General features: G+C 34.5%; 1 protein-coding gene across 1 annotated transcript; it reads left to right on the forward strand.

Annotated features, from left to right (window-relative positions):
* Positions 1-1,743: 1,743 nt before the first annotated feature.
* LOC105317739 (interferon-related developmental regulator 2) lies at positions 1,744-21,872 on the forward strand. Its single transcript, XM_034449505.2, has 12 exons — positions 1,744-1,958; positions 2,944-3,075; positions 3,791-3,866; positions 4,029-4,109; positions 4,397-4,592; positions 4,957-5,007; positions 8,400-8,578; positions 12,172-12,280; positions 12,415-12,549; positions 12,841-12,969; positions 13,622-13,711; positions 20,327-21,872. Exons 1-12 carry the CDS (start codon positions 1,937-1,939, stop codon positions 20,414-20,416), a joined length of 1,290 nt encoding a protein of 429 aa, XP_034305396.1. The 5' UTR covers positions 1,744-1,936; the 3' UTR covers positions 20,417-21,872.
* The last annotated feature ends 311 nt before the right edge of the window (positions 21,873-22,183 follow it).

Raw genomic sequence — 22,183 nt, forward strand, 5'->3', positions numbered from 1 at the left:
CATATTTTTAGGATTTAAATTAAAGATATAGGGCAAAGGAAATTTATATTTGCGTTTGCATATTTCAAAAATAGAACGAAATGTGTTAAACACGCGTATGCTCGTCTAGGAAACGTTGAAGTGCAAATGGACACGAAAAGCGTGACATCTAAGACGTTACAAAATGCCGACTAAGGCCTTTTTTTGAAGCACGATCATATAAATTAAGTCTGAATGAACATTCGTGGGATCGTTGCACCAGTACCTATGGCTGACGTTATACATTTTTGTCATAATAAAAAAAATTAACATAAATACCACAACCTACTGTGAAATTATACGGAAGGGGTTAATTTTTTTTTATTATGCATGTACATATGAGAAATATATATATTAAAGTCACCAGTACCTGTGGATCCGGCGGTGTTAATGATCGATTAATTCTAATGCAATCCATTTATAAAATTGAACGCCAATAACCTTGTAGGATATCAATGCATCGATTAATCAGTGTTTTATTTGCATGATTATTTTTTATTATCATCACAAACATTTTCACAATCAATGTTACCAAAATAATGATACTTTGTCGGATCGACGATGTTAACAATGTATTACATTTCTCAATATGAAATTTAATTCTTTGTTATACGTAAAAAATCATCTTTCCAGACCAGTTGCAATTCAAGATCTCTCGAGTTTCTGACGAGTTGTGCGGATCAGAAACCATTGACTTAGGAAGATCATATTATTAACTATATTTAAGAGCTCATGCATGCAAATTCTTTACTCAGTCTCTTAAAGTAAAAGGTGATCGAGAGGGTCTGGTGGGGTGGGAGTATAATATCGCTTTTATATGAACTGTTCATACAATGTACTATTTTTACCTAATTCCCGGGACCCCTCCTCCGACCTGCAAGCTGATCTTGATCCAACCCCCCCCCCCCCCATATATTTTTTCAAATATTTGCTGCTAGTTTACTCGAAAATTTACTTCAATTACAAAATTGAAATTACGTGAATAATATGAAGTAAGATTATATATTTCAACGTTTCAGTATTCCCATTTGTTTAAAAAAGCGATCATGTATCTTCACAAAATCTTCAAGGTTCTGAACAGCCTAGCAATCGGAATATATGTTGATTCATTTGTGGTAAAAACATCAAGTGTCAATTACGAATTAACACGCCTGCTAATTACACATATTGTTCCGCTGCATGGGCGATGACTCTTTTATAGATGTCGATAGCCAATCTCCCGCTGTTTCAGAACTTCTGCCTAGCTTTTCCACTCCATCCAGGTGGTCTGCTAATTAATTCCGATTTATGATTGAGTTAGAATCGCTGCTGAACATGCTGAATGGGAAAGTTCAGCTAGGGCGACGGAGAGAGTGTCATATGAGCTAAACCTGCATGTTTAATATGGGTAGATTAAATATTCATATTGAGATACCTCCCAAAATAGAATTCAATTCCATGTTTGACTTTACTTATAATGTACACATATATAAGACAGTGTATATAACACAGATGGTGTATATTTTTTGTAGGAAAAAAAAACTAACAAGGAATATTGGGCCATATTTTGATCGGGCTCGAATTCTTTTAAAAGCACGTGATAAACACAGATTTTTGTCTTATTTCTTTTTTAATTTCTTGGTAGATAAGGGTAGCATTAATACTTTAATCTAAAACTAAACTATCAAAATAAATTCAGTCTTAATTTTGAGAGAAAAAAAGTATCATTTCTATAAAAAGACCGTTCTAAAAATAGCTCGGAGTGATTGCCCTTGTGCAACACACAACAGCCACGACTTTTGGGATTGACCATGCGGATGGAGTTTTCTTGTGATAATAACAATTTAACGAAAATTTATTTACCAGATTTTCATATACGAAGGCATTCGTGTTTAAGAAACTTTAAAAGATATAAAAGTATAGGTCAATTGAAATAATAATGCCGAAGAAAAACAAGAAAGGTAGGTACAATCTCGCGCCATGACATGTACGAATCACATGTGCATGTTTTGGGGAGACGCAGTTACAAGCCTTGGCTTTAAAACGACAGTTATTGTTTAACAGATTGAAGATCATTGTTATTTATTAATATTGAAAGTTAATTTCAATGATCTACTCATAAGAACTCCCCAAAAGATCGATTTACGTGTATTTTGAATCGTGTAGGGGTCCTTGACACGCTGTGAGAAGCGATTCCTAAGTGCGGAATTCCCAATAGTTGATTAACCATGGATATTGGAGTAAAAGTGATCTAATAGGAAGAGTTTCTATTAAAAGATATATACATATTGCAATAGTTCATAATCGTAAGCAGTGAAATAAATGTAAAAAAAACTTCCCGTAAGATTCTTCTTTTTTCACCATATGGTTGATCTTTACTCAAGATCGATCTGGAAAAATCTATTAGCCATTAACTCTAATGAGATTATATGAATTGATATTTAAATTTGTATTATACTTCCTCTTCAATACAAAACTCTTAGAGAACCCTGGGATATAGAGTCCCTAGTTAATGGGGGTATGGGGCATACAGGGGTGGGATAGGGGGAATGGCTGAGTGAAGACACAAGTTAAGTTCGAGGTTAAATGGTTGAAAATAATTCCATTGAGAAATAAGTTGCTTCCCAAATTTGATTTCAGTTTGGTCATACATTGGTTCCATGGTGAACCATAAATTCCTGCATACTTGCCATTTTGATAATTTCATCAATGATGTTCATACTCATTCCAAATTAATATCAAGATACACCAATGTAGGAAGAAGGAAGATTTTGTGTTAACCATAATAAAGAATAAAAATTCAGACATTGAATTTTTGAAAGTCTCATAAACTGTAAAATAAAAAAGATAAAGAAAAGTTGAGCAAAAGACTTAAGTGACGTGTTGCAAGCCTAATAAAAATAGTAAATGTGTTTTAATATTAATAAAATGAATTTTCTTGCACAGGGAAGGGGTTTAAACCGAAGGCGGGACTAGATTCCCTGCCAGGCAGTGATGATGACAGAGAGACGGCTGATAACTGGAGTACAGCTAGTGTTTTATCTGATGAGGGAGTGAGCAGCATCCCCTCAGAGGACGGTATGTACCTTAATACCCCACCCCAGCCATTATGTCCCAACCCCAGTCATTAAGTCCCCACCCCACCCATTCTGTCCTCACCCCAGCCTTAACGTCCCCACCCCACCCCACCCATACCCACATGACTGTATACTGTGGAATCATTTGTATTCCTGGGGGTCAATGTTCGTGGGTACCCAAAATATTCCTGGTTTGTTGGGACTTAGTTTTGTTGGTAGTGTAAATTGGGACAGTTTTAATTAAGATTGTGAAAAGGTTTGTGGGGATGTAAATTCGTGGGTATGGGTTACCCACGAAAGCCATGAAATTGGTCCCCCCACGAACAATGATGATTCCACAATATTTCAATCTTTACTGTAAGTTAAAGAGCTTATAGAAGGTCTCCCTTTTTTTTCATTGAACCTTTGTGAATTATTGAAATTATGCAGATATACATGATATAAATTCTAATCTTAATTTTGGGACAGAATATTGAAAATTGGTCTAAAATTAATTGTTATATTTACACTACTGAGCATAAGATTTCAATTCAATCTCTCATGAATGGTACAATGTCCTTATAAGATTGTTTCAACTATCAGAGACATTTCAAAATTTTCAATTTTCTGAGAAGTCTCAAGAATGTTTTATTTGAAATAAAAAGCTAATATTTTTAAAATGAGGTGATTCTAACAGCTAGAAACTAACATTCTTGTTTAATCCATGGAATGAACAGGTCCAGATGAATCCTCTGCTCAAGAGAATTTTGAAGACAAGTTGAAAGACTGTATTGATGGGCTTACAGAGAAAAGGTATTGAATAATGAACAATGCCCATATACAAATTAATTGATTTTTACAAGTATTCACTTAAATGATCAAATCATTACTCAAGTAGTATGATTTTATTAGTTTGTACCATAGTAAGTATCTATAGGCAGTTAGTGATCTGATTTCGTGATATATTTTTAACAGTGCTCAGAGCAGGAAGAATGCATTGGAAGGAGTGATGAAAGCCTTGTCCAAGAAATATCTACTGGATTTCCTAATGGACAGGTATCAACAATATTTTCTCAACCTTCCATTCATTTACTATATTGTACCATTAGCCATGAATGATAAAGTTAATAAAAAAAATGTCAATGTATCCTTGAAAGAAGAATGCTGTGTTTTCTTTGTATTTTGTTTAGAACATTTTGATATATTTGTGAAACTATATGTAGTACTAAACCCAATTTTAAAAGTGTAGTTTTCATCTGAGAAATTAAAAGGTTAAAGTATCCCTCAACTGAACCAAGAAATTATGAATATCTCATGCAAGATTGGCCTATTATAATTGATAGGAAAATGACCCTATCTGACTACTTGCTGAGGTGTCTGAAGAAAGGGAAGGGGGAGGAACAGGTGCTTGCTGCCAAGTGTCTGAGCCTGCTGTGTGTACAGATGGGGCTGGAGGCCGAGGACCTGTTCACCGAGATACAGCCCCACCTACTGACTGCCATGAATGACAACTCTGTGGCACTGAAGGCCAGGTCACAGGTGAGAGAGAGAGAGAGAGAGAGAGAGAGGAATGAATGACAACACTGTTTGGAGTTAGTAGATGTTGAGTTAGGTTTTTGGAGTATGGAGTTTGTTGGGGAAATTGAAAGACTAAGTATACTGACTGAAAGAAGCATGTAAAATATTGGAGTTTAAAACATTGATAGAAGTTTAAATAAGTCAAGAAAAGAGAGAGAGAGTGAGAGAGAGAGAGAGAGAGAGAGAGCTAGAGCTAATTTAGTTTCATATAGAAGTTTTTTTGAATAAAAAGATGATGAATCAATGTTTTTTTGGTTTTGGCACTGATAGTTTTTGTGTTGTAGTAAACATGAAAAATTCATTGTATTTGATATTTTTTTTTCAGTGTGCTATTGGCTTGGCTGTCTGCAATTTTGTATCCTGTTCAGATATTGATGTAAGTCAATTCTTATATGTAGTCAAGTCAGTTAACCTTACAATATGCAGTTATTTTTCACATTATATATTTAATACACATAGATGTTTTTTTGTTTTAGAAAAAAAAATTCTAATCATTTTTAGCTCACCTGAACTGAAGGTTCAAGTGAGCTTTTCTGATCACCCGTTGTCCGTCGTCCGTCCGTCCGTCCGTCTGTCTGTCTGTCCGTCCGTCTGTAAACTTTTCACATTTTCAACTTCTTCTCAAAAACCACCAGGCCAAATTTAACCAAATTTGGTACAAAGCATCCTTATGGTAAGGGGATTATAAATTGTTAAAATGAAGGGCACAGCCCTTTTCAAAAGGGAGATAATTGCGAAACAGTAAGTATAGGGTGCATGTCTTTAAAAATCTTCTTCTCAAGAACCACTGCACCAGAAATGCCAATATTTACACAAAAGCTTGTATATATAGTGAAGATTCTAAATTGTAAAAATCGTGACCCTCGGACCAAAACTGGGGCCCCAGGCGGGGTTCAAATTTTAACATAGAAATACATAGGAAAATGTTTAAAAAATCTTCTTCTCAAGAACCACTGCACCAGAAATGCCAATATTTACACAAAAGCTTGTATATATAGTGAAGATTCTAAATTGTAAAAATCGTGACCCTCGGACCAAAACTGGGGCCCCAGGCGGGGTTCAAAGTTTAACATAGAACCACATATGGAAAAGTTTAAAAAATCTTCTTCTCAAGAACCACTGCACCAGAAATGCCAATATTTACACAAAAACTTGTATATATAGTGAAGATTCTAAATTGTAAAAATCGTGACCCTCGGACCAAAACTGGGGCCCCAGGCGGGGTTCAAAGTTTAACATAGAACCACATATGGAAAAGTTTAAAAAATCTTCTTCTCAAGAACCACTGCACCAGAAATGCCAATATTTACACAAAAACTTGTATATATAGTGAAGATTCTAAATTGTAAAAATCGTGACCCTCGGACCAAAACTGGGGCCCCAGGCGGGGTTCAAAGTTTAACATAGAACCACATATGGAAAAGTTTAAAAAATCTTCTTCTCAAGAACCACTGCACCAGAAATGCCAATATTTACACAAAAGCTTGTATATATAGTGAAGATTCTAAATTGTAAAAATCGTGACCCTCGGACCAAAACTGGGGCCCCAGGCGGGTTTCAAAGTTTAACATAGAACCACATATGGAAAAGTTTAAAAAATCTTCTTCTCAAGAACCACTGCACCAGAAATGCCAATATTTACACAAAAACTTGTATATATAGTGAAGATTCTAAATTGTAAAAATCGTGACCCTCGGACCAAAACTGGGGCCCCAGGCGGGGTTCAAAGTTTAACATAGAACCACATATGGAAAAGTTTAAAAAATCTTCTTCTCAAGAACCACTGCACCAGAAATGCCAATATTTACACAAAAGCTTGTATATATAGTTAAGATTCTAAATTGTAAAAATCGTGACCCTCGGACCAAAACTGGGGCCCCAGGCAGGGTTCAATGTTTAACATAGAAATACATAGGAAAATGTTTAAAAAATCTTCTTCTCAAGAACCACTGCACCAGAAATGCCAATATTTACACAAAAGCTTGTATATATAGTGAAGACTCTAAATTGTAAAAATCGTGACCCTCGGACCAAAACTGGGGCCCCAGGCGGGGTTCAAAGTTTTACATAGAACCACATATGGAAAAGTTTTAAAAATCTTCTTCTCAAGAACCACTGCACCAGAAATGCCAATATTTACACAAAAGCTTGTATGTATAATGAAGATTCTAAATTGTAGAAATCGTGACCCTCAGACGAAAACTACAGCCCCAGGCGGGGTTCAAAGTTTAACATATAACTACATATGAAAAATGTTTAAAAATTTTCTTCTCAAGAACCACTTCACCAAAAATGCCAATACATACACAAAAGGTTGTATATATAGTGAAGATTGTAAAAATTGTGACCCCCGAACAAAAAGTGGGGCCCCAGTAGGGGTTTAGATTTTAACATATATAGGAAAATGTTTTAAAATCTTCTTCTCAAGAACTATAGTGCAACTGTTTGGGATATTACTATGCATACATGTACATCCTTAAATAATGTAGATTCAAAAAATTGTAACTCCTGGACAATTGATGGGCACCAAGAGGGGTTCAAAATTTAAACATTTTAAAAAACATAAAGGAAAAGTTTAAAAAATTTTCTTCTCAAGAACTACAATGTTTTAGTTTGTGGAATTTCTATGCATGCATCCTTCGCTTATGTAGATTCCTAATTGGTAAAATCGTGACCCCGGACCAATACTGGGGCCCCAAGATGGGGTCAAAGTTTATTATAGAAATATAAAGGTAACATGTTAAAAAATCTTCTTCTCGAGAACTACAATGCTTCAATTTGTGAGATTACTATCATGCATACAACCTTGGATAATGAAGGTTCGACAGTTTTAAAATAGTGACCCCTTGACTAATACTAGGGACCCAAGATGGGTTTAAAGTTAAATGTAGAAGTACCGGTATATATGGAAAATGTTTAAAAATCTTCTTTTCGAGAACTACAATGCATCAATTTGTCAGATAACTACGTAAGCACCCTCAAAAAGTGTAGATTCAAAATTATAAAAGCCGTGACCTCAATCTAATACTGGGGCCCCAAGAGGTGTTCAAAGTTTAGCATAGAAATAAAGAGGGAAAATGTTGAAAAATCTTTTTCTTGGGAACTATAATGCTTCAGCTTGTGAGATAACTATGCAAGCATCCTTAAATAATGTAGATCCCAATAATAAAAACTTTAGCACTGGACTAATACTGTGGCCCCAAGAGGGGTTCAAAGTTTAACATAGAAAGATATATTGAAAATGTTTTTAAAAAGTTTTTCTCGAGAACTATAATGCTACAGTTTGTGAGATTACTATGCAAGGATCCTCAAATTGTGTAAACTCTAATGTAGTGGAACCAAGAGTTATCTTTCTTGATGTTCTGTACAGTCTGAGAGTTATTCCTCTTGAAGTGGAACTCTTCTACGTTCAGTTTTTCAGGTTGTGTACGTGCGGTCCCACCGCAGTGCTACATATTTTCATTCCTATGTTACTATTTATGTTGTTCAAGCCAACCATAAACCTCGGACCATAACTGGGTCCCCAGAAAGGGGTTCAATGTTTAAAATAGAAAAAGCATATGCTACGAAATGTAATGTTACAAGGAACTGCTGTTCAGGTGAGCGATGTGGCCCATGGGCCTCTTGTTTTTTTTGCATTTAAAAGAAATATTTGAATTTATTATTGAGGTATATTGAATATTGAACTATATATTAATATATATTGAACAATGAACAATTAAAAAAAAATCTTAAAAGAGATAAACTTGACGTTGAATGTTCTTTCAGGTTGTGATGAAAGTATTGGAGGCCCTGGAGGGAATCTTTAAGAGTTCCTACAGAAAGGGAGATAAATCCATCCCCTCCCACCCCCCGGAGACCACGCACCTTCACGCCAGCGCCCTCGGTGGCTGGAGTCTACTGCTCTCTATAGCTCCCTCATTTCTAGTGACGAAGCTGTTAGAAAAGTAAGCAAGGCCAATTTACTCTTAGAAACATCAGCATAATGATATGAAACCTGGTTTGAAACTATAACGGTGTAACAGTTGTGTATATCTGGAAAACCTTATCTTTTTAGCTTTCCTCACAATTGTGAATGAAATTTCAATATCTCTGCTCTTTTCTTTTTAAACAATAGGCAGCCAAAATCTTGCTTAATATTTATACATGTACTTCAACTTTTGGTACAAGTAAACACCTATCCAAATCATTGCTATTTACTGATTATGGCTTACGGCCATCTAGTTGCCGGATAATCTTTACGGCAAAGAGTTCAGTTATCTGAACATGCGCGACAAAAAATAGTTCTATTCGATTATTGCAAAGTTAACTGTTTGTCGTTCATAATAAATATCTTTAAGCAAGATTGTATTTTCCATATGTTATTATCACTTATGTTATTGTAACCAATATGAATTGACTTTATTTAAACAAACTCGAAATCTAACGCGAATGAATATTAACTGCAGTGTTTTCCCTAGGCCGTTTTTGCATAGAGGTAGAGGCCCCCGCCATGCATCACACAGTGCCGCCATGCTTTCCGCTATGCATACTTACATGTATTATAAGCAAAAAATCTTTTCCCAATTATTTCAGATCCTAACAGTGATAAGTAAATGTAAAGTTGTCGTTATTTCGTTCAATCTTCATAAAAACGTTTGCACCCATAGAGAGCGTCGCTAACTTCGATCGACATCGATCTCAGCAAGGGGGAAAGTGTTTAACCATGTTAACGGTTAAAGAACTGAACTTATGATTGAGGTATATTGAAACTGGGAGTATAAATCGGTAATAAATGCATAAATAGAAGGGCAATTACTACTTGTTTTAATATAATGTGCCTTCTTCGACACCTCCGCCATTATCGAATGTTGGGGATTTTCCAAGATCTAAAAATAGCACAATGTTCCCTCGATGGACTTACCTTGGTTGTGCTATGATTGAACTGTTTATTTGTCGTAAAAATATTGGAAACTTGAGACCAAATGTAATCAAATAAGAAAACAATATGCAGTTAAGCTTGATTGCAAGTCATATACGAAAGCGATGTCACATTACTATAACATAGAGACATCGTATAGTATCCCCGAGTACCCAAACTCCGTCACCATAAGCAGAAAACCTCCCGCGTTTCTCTGTAAATTATTTTTTGTGGTTTTTATCATTTGCAAACACTAAATATAATCTGAAACAATATAATTTATAAAATTATTAACAAAAATATTTTTATTTTTATTCAAATAAGCCCTCTGAATACGAAGTTTATCACGCGTGCTTATTATATCTTATGAACCTAACTCCGTCACCCTCATGCTCTATGATATGGCAGGGAATGAAGACACATTAACAATTTACTTAAAACTCCATTTGTATCTAGGCCAACTTATAATAAGTAAAAATGGTGCATACAATTTAAATTGTATTTAATTTCATCGAAATGAAATGATCGCCAGAATAAAAAATGGGTCCATGTAACAACAATCACAATGACCTTTTCAGAATGTATGGATGTCGTTTGATTTCTGTCCTTACATATTTCAAATATATCATATCATTAATTAATATATTACTTATTATATTATTTATTTATTACATTTTTAGAAATGTAGCATATTCTAAATAGCGATATACCGGAGATATCTATACCCGGTATAAGGCAAAAGTATTGGCATGAGCGCTTTGACGTTATCATCAAGAGTATAGTGCATAAAGGCTATTGCAGACTGAAAAAAAATGTATCAATTACCTTAATCAAAAATGTATTACATGTAAAAGTTTATCTTGACCTCTCTAAAAATGGCTGACCACCGTAATGATCGAATGGGCCCGCATATCAGAAATATCGATATTTTAGTGCACCCGTGAAAAAGTTTTAGCTGATTTCACACAATTAATGGTGCATAAAATGAACAAGGTTTAATTCTGTTATTTTTTGACACATTCTTAAATTTAACCGTTGCAAATTGTTGACATTTGATTAAAGATTTTTGACATGTAAAAAATGACGTCATAATCGTACTTGATTTCAAACGGCGAGGAGTTTCCCGAAAGTGACGGAGTTAGGGTAGTGACGGAGTTAGGGGACTATGCGATATGCCTCTGAAAATGACTGTGTACACATGTCATGTGAAGAGAGACTGACTGCAAAGTTATAGTGCAGTAATTAATTTTAATTAAATTTGGTGTCAAAACAAGTTTGCTGTAATGCATAGTTCTGCCTGTTTCTTGCCCCCCCCCCCCCCCCCCCTCCAAAGAGTTTATCTCTGTATAAAGGGGAAAAAATAAAACAGAAGGTATTAGAACTGCCTTGTGAATCTATATTTCTTATAAAAGCTTGTGAAGGTCAGCCTCTTAAAAAAGTAGAAATAAACCCAGAAAATATGAATAAATATACATTTATGAAATACAAATAAAATGGAATAATACTTGTTGGTGTAGATTTCATGAGAATTCATTAATTATAGTACATAACATGCAGTACATTTCATCATTTGGTTATATTATTTTTACGCGCAGTGATTTCGCGCTGGCTGTGTCGCTGTTACGTGTTACATGGTGGTTTCAATCAGTTGATAAAAGAGGCGTCTAGATTTCAATCCTGTATGTTTCGGTCACTAAGGTTCGACCAATCAACAAATGGGGCATGTTGATATTGGTCCTGTTAGTTTTTATAGATCTATGAATTACATGTAGCTAGTTACTTTCTATAGAGCTATAAATAAACTAAAGTTTCCGTTAGAAATAGAGGGAATCATACTGTAAATATAATCATATCAAACCCGTAAGCCATTATGGCCCTTCAGGCCTTTGATTTTTGAAACTTCCTCTCTCTTTGTTGTATAATTTTCTATAATTCATACTTTGGGCCTTATTATCATTGAACTTGACTTGATTTTAGACTTCTGCCCCTTTGTTATTTCCTGAGTTTAGACATAAGCTATATCTATGAGTTCCTGATTATAGACATCAGGCCTTGTCTACTTACCTGTTTTTATACATATCTCTGTACTTACCTGGCTTTAAACATATCTCTGTATTAATCTGGTTTTAGATATGTCTGTGTACTTACCTGGCTTTAGACATATCACTTTACTTATCTGGTGATGAAAATACCTCTGAACTTACCTGATTTTAGAAATAATGCTAAACTTACTTGGTTTATACATATACCTATACTTATCTGGTTTTAAACATGTCTATGTACTTCCCTGGCTTTAGACATATCTCTTTACTTACCTGGTTTAAGACATACCTCTGTATTTACCTGGTTTTAAACATGTCTATGTACTTATCTGGCTTTAGACATATCTCTTTACTTACCTGGTTTAAGACATACCTCTGTATTTACCTGGTTTTAGACATGTCTATGTACTTAACTGGCTTTAGACATACCTCTGAACTTTTTGATTTTAGGCAAACATGTATCTTTAACTTTCCTGATTTTAGACATAACTCTAGACTTACATGTTTTAAGCATATCTCTGGGTTTACCTGGTTTACACATTTATCAGTACTTACTTGATTTTAGGCAAACATATATCTTTAACTTTCCTGATTTTAGGCATCTTGAACACCTGCCCGACCTGCTACACAGTGCTGATGTAGAACTTAGAATAGAAGCTGGTGAAACTATTGCTCTTCTTTACGAGTTAGCCAGAGAAGAAGATGAGGTAATGAACACCATAGCATCAGGCCAACAATACATTGTGAAATATACAAAATTCCGACGGGGGTCTCAGATTGTATCTATTTGTGTTACAGTCACTGTTTTAGCATTGAAAGGACATGACATTTTCTTGTACAGGACTACGAAGGAAAAGATATTGACAGTCTTTGCGAGACTTTGAAGAAGCTGGCCACTGACTCTAACAAACACAGGGCCAAGAAAGACCGGCGTCAACAAAGATCCAGCTTCAGGGACGTCCTCCGGGCAGTAGAGGTCATTCTCTCCCTCTCTCTCTCTTTGTCTATCTCTCTCTCTCTCTCTTTGTCTGTATATCTCTCTCTCTCTTTTTCTCTCATATCGCAGCTTATATAGCTTTGCGAGTTGCACTTAATCAATTATAACATTCTTATGTTGTATGGTAATCATTTTCTTTGATCTACTTTAGCAAATTGGAACATTTTTGGATCATAAGGGTACATTTTATTTGTATTTAATACATCTGCTTGTCTTGGACATCTGACATAATTATACTCGTTGTTAAATTTTCCGTATTTTATTGAATAGGAGGGAGATGTACCAGAGCTGACCATTAAGTTTGGAACAGAGTCAGTCATCATTGACTCTTGGACAAGGAAGAAGCAGTATGATGCCTTCTGTGCCGTGCTTGGTTCAGGTGTCTACCAACATCTACAGGTAAAATGTGTGCTAAAACTTTTTGGTTGGGCTATCTAAATGCTAAAACAGGTGTCTATCAACATCTACAGTTAAGTTTTGAACGACTCTCATAGGTAGTGTTACCTTAAAACTTAAACAGGTGTCTACCAACATCTACAGGTAATTTGTGCACTAACCAAGTTACAAACACAGGTAGGGACACCTTTATCTGGCATTTACTTACATTTCTATGTACATATGCTGTAAATGTAGTATATTTACTAAGTAAATATGATTTTTTAATAAGTTAGCTTGGATTTGATTTAGCGCTTTTTTAAATGTACTTATTTATCTGCTTATATATTTTACATTTGGCGGTGTACTTGATTTAGCGGACGACGCTTTCTGCCAAAAATGCTAAATAGAATACACAGCCAATTGTGTAATATGTTTACAGTAAGATGGCCCTTTTGAGGTGTATACCAATATTTTTGTAGGGGTTCTTTATTCCAACAGGATTATAATGATAACTTTTCTACATTCATATTGTTGTGGAGAGAATTTGTAATAACTTTCTTTTTTTTAAATTCAAATTATGGATCAATTGGATTGATTTTCATGTGTATCTTTTATTCCATCAGAGCTAAAACTGCATTGCATCAATCTAGTGAACCGTTGTTTCGTTTTGTAGGATAACTTTGTAGTTCGAGAAGTGTTTGGACTAGGGGCACCCATACCTGTTGGAGCAAAACCAGCTCAGAAGATAACCAAATGGGAGCGGGTGAGTGAGAACAGGGCGGCTTTGTTATTTCATGTAGGGTTTTCAACCCTCAAACAGAAACTAAGATTTCCAAAAGAAAAGAAAAATCAAAATATTTTTAAATGCACACACTCTCAGCATAGTTTGCAAGGCAAAAATTGATAGAAATTGCATCTTTTATGCTAATTTGATTGACTCCAAGGGAAATGTTATTTTTTTGGGGGGGGGGGGGGGGGGGGTTGGTCGTTTGGTTGGTTGTTGCAAGATTTGCAAAGGGGAATAACTCAATTTTTTTTATCTAAAATTATTCTTTTTTTCAATGCTGTGATAAAATTAATCAGTGCTGCACCATTTGATCTAAAATGATGGTGCTGGAGACCCAAACAATTATTAGCTCACCTGAGCTGAAAGCTCAAGTGAGCTATTCTGATCACATTTTGTCCGTCGTCCGCCTGTCCGTCCGTCTGTCCGTCTGTCCGTCTGTAAACTTTTTACATTTTGAACTTCTTCTCTAAAACTGCTTATCCAATTTCAACCAAATTTGGCACAAAGCATCCTTATGGGAGGGCGAATATAAATTGCAGAAATAAAAGTTTGATCTGTATTCAAAGCGGAGAAAACCTTGAAACTGTAGAAAAAGGGGGGTGCATTTTTAAAAATCTTCTTCTCAAGAACTACCGAGGCAAATTCAACATAGTTTAGCATAAATTATCCTTATGGGAAGGAAAATATAAATTGCAAAAATTAAGTGGTAATTTTGTTTCAAATCTGAGTTATTACGAAAATAATAATAAAGGAAATGCGTGTTTCAATCAGTTTAATAGCTTTGGGTTCGGCATCCGGTAAAATGATTCCATACTTCTAAAACGAGGTTCTTTGTTTAAAGCAGCCATGACATTATACGAAAAAGGGTCGATCTGACTATGATGAATTTGCTTGTTGTGCAACAGTTCGCGTATGAAGGGAAATTTTGAAACATACAAAATATATTGGTGCCGATTTTGTGAAGTAAATTGAGGCTAAATATTTCAATGCGTTGACAGTTTTCACACATGACGTTGGTGTTAGCTTGTTCTGATTTTTGTTTCGTTCTCATTATGCTTTGTAACCTGGAAACTATCGTCTGTATTTCGTGATTTTTACGTATCAAATCAAACAGAGACTTCGGTAAATCAAACAGTTAACTGTTTACCTGCGCAAATTAAGCAAAATCGGATGTAGGGGTACTGAAATACAATTCATTCTATCGGTAATTCGGCATTATCTTTTGCGTAATGGTACATGTAGATTATTGCAATAGGTTTTGTTGAGATGCTCGGCATTTTTTCGAGTTTATTCAGTTTAAATAGAGTTTGATATCGCTGACGGAAATATGTAGGTATATACATGTATATATATGATTCATTTCGAAAAAATAAATTGTGTTCTTTATTTGTTATACATGTAGTGCATGTTTCTTGTGTTTAATTGTTTACAATTTCTATTTACTAACCATATTTGAGTGTTAAGCTTCGAATTATAAGCAAGATACAGCGATTTGCTCACAATTCTATGTTTGTACACGGATCTTAAAAACTAAAGCTTAAAAAAGTAAAATATTTGTCAATATTTATTAAGAAAATTTTCAAAGTCTGTTCTTCCAGAAACCAACTTCAACAACTTATTGTATTGTAAACTTAACCTTTTTAGCTCACCTGAGGGTGGGGCCACAATGGGGGGTCGAAGTTTAACAAATGAATATATAGAGTAAATCTTTAAAAATCTTCTCCTCAGAAACTAATTAGCCAGGAAAGCTGTAACTTGTGTGAAAGCATCATCAGGTAATGTAGATACAAATTTGTGAAAATCATGATCCCCGGAGGTAGGGTTGGGCCACAATGAAGGATCGAAGTTTTACATAGGAATATATAGAATAAATCTTTAAAAATCTTCTTCTCAGAAACTAATCGGCCAGGAAAGCTGACACTTGTGTGGAAGGATCCTCAGGTAGTGTAGATTCAAAGTTGTGAAAATCATGACCCCCGGGGTACAGTGAGGCCACAATGGGGGATCGAAGTTTAACATAGGAATATATAGAGTTAATCTTTAAAAATCTTCTTCTCAGAAACTAATCAGCCAGGAAAGCTGAAACTTGTGTGAAAGCATCCTCAGGTAGTGTAGATTCATAGTTGTGAAAATCATGGCCCCCGGGGGTAGGGTGGGGCCACAATGGGGGATCGAAGTTTAAAATAGGAATATATAGAGTAAATCTTTAAAAATCTTCTTTTCAGAAACTAATCAGCCAGGAAAGCTGACACTTTTGTGGATGCATCCTCAGGTAGTGTGAATTCAAAGTTGTGAAAATCATGACCCCGGGGGAAGGGTGGGGCCACAATGGGGGATCGAAGTTAAACATAGGAATATATAGAGTAAATCTTTAAAAATCTTCTTCTCAGAAACTAATCAGCCGGCAATGCTGAAACTTCTTTGGAAGCATCCTCAGGTAGTGTTGATTCAAAGTTGTGAAAATAATAACCCCTGGGGGTAGAATGGGGCCACAATGGGGGGTCGAAGTTTAACATATGATTAAATAGAGTAAATCTTTAAAAATCTTCTTCTCAGAAACTAATTACCGTATTTTTCCGACGATTAGTCGATATTTTTTTTCTGTGAAGCAGAGCACCCGACTTATCGTCTTGTTCGACTTGTCGTAGGCTCAAGGCCAGAAAATTGTTAAAAATAGCATTAAAAATCTTGGTTTTAATCATCTTGAGTTGGCTGTGTGATTGAAAATTACGTTGTTGAATTCACTGTTCGTCTTTAATAATTATCATTTTCACTCATCTGTTAACACTTAAATACATAATAATAACAACAGTTATTAAAAAATGTTACATTGTCTTTAATCAATTAAAAGTTTTACCGTTCCGTTTTTATAAACACATCGTCACATGGTTCTATGTATCACTAGTAGGAAGATAACATTGCGCAGTAAAATTGAAACCAAATTTGAATGGAAGAAAATATTGCAGTAGGTCCGGGAGATGTTTTTTAAATTTAATTATTTTATTAGTAAAGAGTTGTTAGTGGAAAGTATAAATCAGAAATATTTTATGGTCAAATTCAATCTTAAAATACGTAATCGGCAATTATCAATACTACTGTTTATACAATAGGCTGACACCGGTTGTGTTAAAGGGTACCTGCAGCCCAGCCGATGTGAAACATATGTTAAAGAGTTTATTTACCAAAATTTAATGCAAAAAACCGCATCGAAATCGGTGCAAAAATAACGGAGTTACGCCTCTTCAAAGTGGCTATTTTTACCTGCTTTGGGAAATTTAATCAAGAGAAAACAGAATTAGGCGATAACGAGGCTTCAGCGGAAGTGACGTCACGAGGTCAACGGGAGGGAAATTTCCTTACAAAGCTATACAAATTAAATTCGATTTTTCAGCCAAAATGATCGATAAAGGTCTAATGTTTTGACGTATCTTGTTATTTTAAGTATTTTAAATTTAGAAATTTGTATCCGTTATTATTTTATTACAATCAGATTTCTTTTTAAAGGATTTTAAAATTTGTTATTCTCGTCGCATTTTTACCAATGAATACGATATCTTGAAACGCTTACATGGGCTGATTTATGTTCATTATTCATTTTTTGATTACATAATATCTTTCACACACGAGTGATCCGAGACAATGACACAGGTAAACAGGTAAACTAACGAAGCCACTGCTCCAGACACACGTGTATCTGGGGTATGTATACACAAGGTACACGAGTCTGGTGAACAAAGAGAGTTTCACACCTCTAGACTGGTAAATTGATTTGTGTATAATTAGCTACTCAATTGTTAAAAGATAAAACAGAAAAATAAATTAGACTGTGTAAAATCAAGCATTCGTCAGCTAAAACATGTGTATAGTCCGTCAATCAGTGATTAAAGAATCATGCATGATACTATTAAATAGTAAAACTAATGTTCGAAGTAAATGCCTTTCAATTGTTACTTATCTAATCACTTAAATAATGACCAGAGTTACAATTCAGCAATTGAAACCTTTTTTATGTGATCAAGTAATTATTTCGGAAGTAATTACGGTGGTGTTTATAATTTCTTATTTTATAAAGTGCAACTTTCTTTCGAGCGCTATGGTCAGCAATTAAACGCTTTAAATACATGCAACTCCGTTTAGCTTAAATTGTAATACTGACAACGAATCATTATGAAATTATCTGAATAAACTGTAACATTCTGACAAAGGATGTAAATAAATGTAAAATTAAATTCCATTATCGTATTTTTAAAAGAATACGAGACAGACTTAATCATGCAGCCATCTTGGACTTTCGCCTTGATCCGTTAATAATCCCGTGTATGTTTGTTAAAGAATGCATACTATTTTGATTTTTATTGGTCCGATATTAATATTATTGAATAATCGGGCGACACCATTTGTAATGTTATGCCTTATACGAGGAATAGACCCCGAGTTACCTTTTACGAAATATCATTATGTATTATCAATATTATTAATCAGTTAATAATGTCACTGAGAAATCATTCGAAAGAATGGCAATATTAACAAAATATGTTTCTTATAACAATAATGCTTTGATTAATTGTCATTTTGCTTCATATGGTGTGCATTTATATGTAAAATGTGTTACACATTTGACGAAATTCATGAAGCAAACAATTATCCGAATTCGGCATTTTTGTTCGATAAAATACAAGTTAAACTCAAACAACAGTATAATTAGTCATCCAGGGTTGATAAGGAAATAAAATAACAGAAAAAAATGTTCATATATCGATAAAACAATGCAAGAAAACGAACAGTTTTCACACGATATTCCTGTTTCTCATACAGCGGCGTTGACCCCGTGACGTCACAGTTCATCTCGCGCCAAATCGGCTTGATTCAAAACTCGTTCAGGTGTGAAATCGGGTTTTCCCCAAATATCTCGAAAACTACTTACGCGATCGCTGTAACATTTTCAGGATGATGTTTTTACACATAGATCTCCATTATATCAAAAATTGACCGGCACTGCAGGTACCCTTTAATAATCTTGTCCTAAGGCTGAGATCTTTACGGCAATTTCACTCCCTGTGTATATAAGGAGTACCGTTAAAAGAGTGATTATAGTTCATTGATTAATTATTGTCCAATTCTTTGATTATTGTTAGATAATTTTTTTAGGAAACGTATGTATGTCGTATATCGTCATTATCAAGTCGTACAAATGATCGATCTTTTTCTAACAGTGTCTATGTAAAACAATAGCGTGTAACTGCATTACTGGATACAAAGTAAACAAGTTTCATCAAATCATAGTAATTGCTAAGCTTTCTGCACTTGAGATCCCCCTTTGAAGTCCGACAGGAGACAGGTGCATGCCTATGACACCGGAAATTGTTAAACAAACATTGACCATGCGCCGAGTCAACAGGTGGCTGGTTATGTAATGGCAAATATACTGGCGATAGTCAGAGTGGATAATTATTTTAATGCTTGGGAATAAAATATTTCTGACAAAGTAAGTTTAGTTTTGCAGTTTGCGGGAATTGTTAAAAATGCAAGCGACTTTGTAGATGTTGCCGGTATTTGAAAATATGATGCATAAGTATAAAGCGTTATTGTTTAAATGTTAATCATTAATAATAATTGGTAGCAATATCGGGGACATCGTGGCTTCATACACTGATAATGTTACTGCAGTTTTATATGCCATTTTGAAGTGATAAGATCGACGTATGCTCTGAATCGACGAATCGTAGGATTTTGTTAAAATTTTGGCTTAAAATGAGCAATTCGACGAGTCGTCCGCATCGACGAGTCGTCGGGAAAATACGGTAGCCAGGAAAGCTGAAACTTGTGTGGAAGCATCCTCAGGTAGTGTAGATTCAAATTTGTGAAAATCATAACCCTGGGGGTAGGTTTGGGCCACAATGGGAGGTCGATGTTTTACATAGGAATAAACAGAGTAAATCTTTAAAAATCTTCTTCTCAGAAACTAATCAGCCAGGAAAGCTGAAACGTGTGTGAAAGCATCCTCAGGTAGTGTAGATTCATAGTTGTGAAAATCATGATCCCCAGGCGTAGGGTGGGGCCACAATGGGGGGTCAAAATTTAACAAAGGAATATATAGGGTAAATCTTTAAAAATCTTCTCAGAAACTAATTAGCCAGATGTTTCTTTATAATTGTTAAGACTTTGGCCCCAGGACAATTCTTTGGCCTCCCGAGAAGGTTCATAGTTTGATGTACGTTTATATCTAATATATAAACTATTGTTAAGGGATCATTTTGAGAACTGCAATACTCAACATATGATATGACTATAAAATCATCTTGTTAGAAAAGGGACTAATGATTATAAACATAAGAATATCCAGGGGAAAATGGATTTTATTTATACAGGATCTACATATACATTGAACATTGTCCAGATAGTTTGTATTATGACTCCAATAAGCTGATTTTATCATACCTATTGTTCCTCAGGTGAGCGATGTGGCCCATGGGCCTCTTGTTGTTTTTTGGCTGAAGTGATTTTATAATTGTAAATCCTTAAAGATATTAAAGTTTGGAATGTAAAAACTCTTGGTAAAATAATGTTTATGCTTTAATTTGTTCTCTCCAGACCCATTACAATGCTGCTGCTTTCAAAGCCCTAACCAAAGCCCGGTCCAAGCACCGCGATAAACGATCCGTCATGATGAACGGGGATTAACAGGGCGACGTTACTGGGTGACTTCTGCGTTTACTGGAAGACCTCTACAAGAAAGAAAAAAAAACCTCCAGCTTCATAAACCTCTCTCAAGCTGTACTACTATTATCTGTGATTTTGTCATCAGTGATGTCACTGATGATGTCATCATCAATTTATGATGTAAAAGTGTTATGGTGTAAATTTGATTTTAATGTAAAATGTATATATTAGATGTGTGCTGATTTTTTAATCTTAAATGTATGAACTGTGCTATTTTGTTTGATTTTTTTTTTTCATCTGCAAGTGTAGAACCTAGTATTTAAATTATTGATATCATTTTCATTGTTTATGGTTCAGCATTGGCTATGGGTATGACACCATATATTTTTTTCTTTGTTATACTATGATCTGAGTTATAGAATGTCCCAGGCAATTTTTTGTTCATTTGTTGATATTTTTCTGGTCCTCATGACATCTTTTTTTCCCTTGCTTTAGTAAAGTACATGTACACAAATGTACATTTAGGTGAAACACATGTTTATTTTTTTTTGGTTTAATTTTGTTTTTCGCCACAATTGTACTTGAATGAAAAAGTAATGCTAATGGTATCTTGACCTTGAATGCGAAAGGTCTTATTTGAACATTATTATTTGTTCTGCAGTATAAGTACATATATTTTTGGGACAGAATGGAACTATGTTCAAATCACCATTAAATATGATTTATTTTAGAAGTAAAAATGATTATAATGATAATTAATAACCGATGCATCAGAAAAAGAAAGAAATATAAAAAAACTGTCAAACGACTTGCATAATACTGATGTTAAAGAAAGTTTTCTTCAGACAGATAAACTGCCATCATTTGTGATGGTGTCACTTTGTTTGAGAGAATTACTTTGGAAAATGAAATCATATTTGCGTGTGTTGTCTTCACTGCCATTCATACAATGTAAATTGACCCCCACCCCATCTATATAGTTTTATTGATTCAATACTCAGGTAAAGAGTTTTGAAATAAAAATATTTTGTTTTATTTTGTAAATTAAGGTTAATTTTACTATTATCATTGTTCTTATAAAATACAATATGGGAAATTTTCAAGGACAAAATTCAAGTTGTACCATGTCGGACAAAACAAAACCCAAAAACATTTGCGAGTGAAAAATAAAAATTACTGAGTCAAGGAAATACGTGTAAATGGTTGTTCCTTATTTTAAAAATATTATTCATGTATTTATGATTTTAAAAAAAGTGATTGTACATTCAGTCCATAGTCATGTTTATCTATCTGTGAAAGAGGGTCATATTTGTTATTCTTATGGTTGCAAGTGAGGCAAAAATAATTAAGTGACTTTAAAAGAATATAAACACTCTTAAAACATTTTGGTTTAATAGATATCTGTTTGAATGTTGAACTCAATGTTTTTTTGACCGCCTTACAGTAAAAAATAAATACATACATTCTGAAGACATTATAGTGAATGTTCTTCTTTAAATATTGAAGGGACTGTGAAAGAAGAACACTTGGGAGAAAGATAATTTTTGTTAATCTGTGATAGGCATGTGCATATTTTCTAAAAAAAAAAAAAAAAAATAAATAAAAAAGTGTTGGATTTAAATCAGATTCAAGTATAGCAGTAACCAGTTCAATTGGTCCATACTACGGTGACAAATGTACTAAAATATAAACTTATTCAAATGTATATTATTACTTATTAGGTTTGTTACTGACTGTTTAAAGAAATTTGTGGGGTCGGTAAAGTCCATAGAAGGCTCGGCTCCGCCT

The sequence above is a fragment of the Magallana gigas genome, chromosome 4 (genome assembly GCF_963853765.1).
Source record: "Magallana gigas chromosome 4, xbMagGiga1.1, whole genome shotgun sequence".
Taxonomy (NCBI): domain Eukaryota; kingdom Metazoa; phylum Mollusca; class Bivalvia; order Ostreida; family Ostreidae; genus Magallana; species Magallana gigas.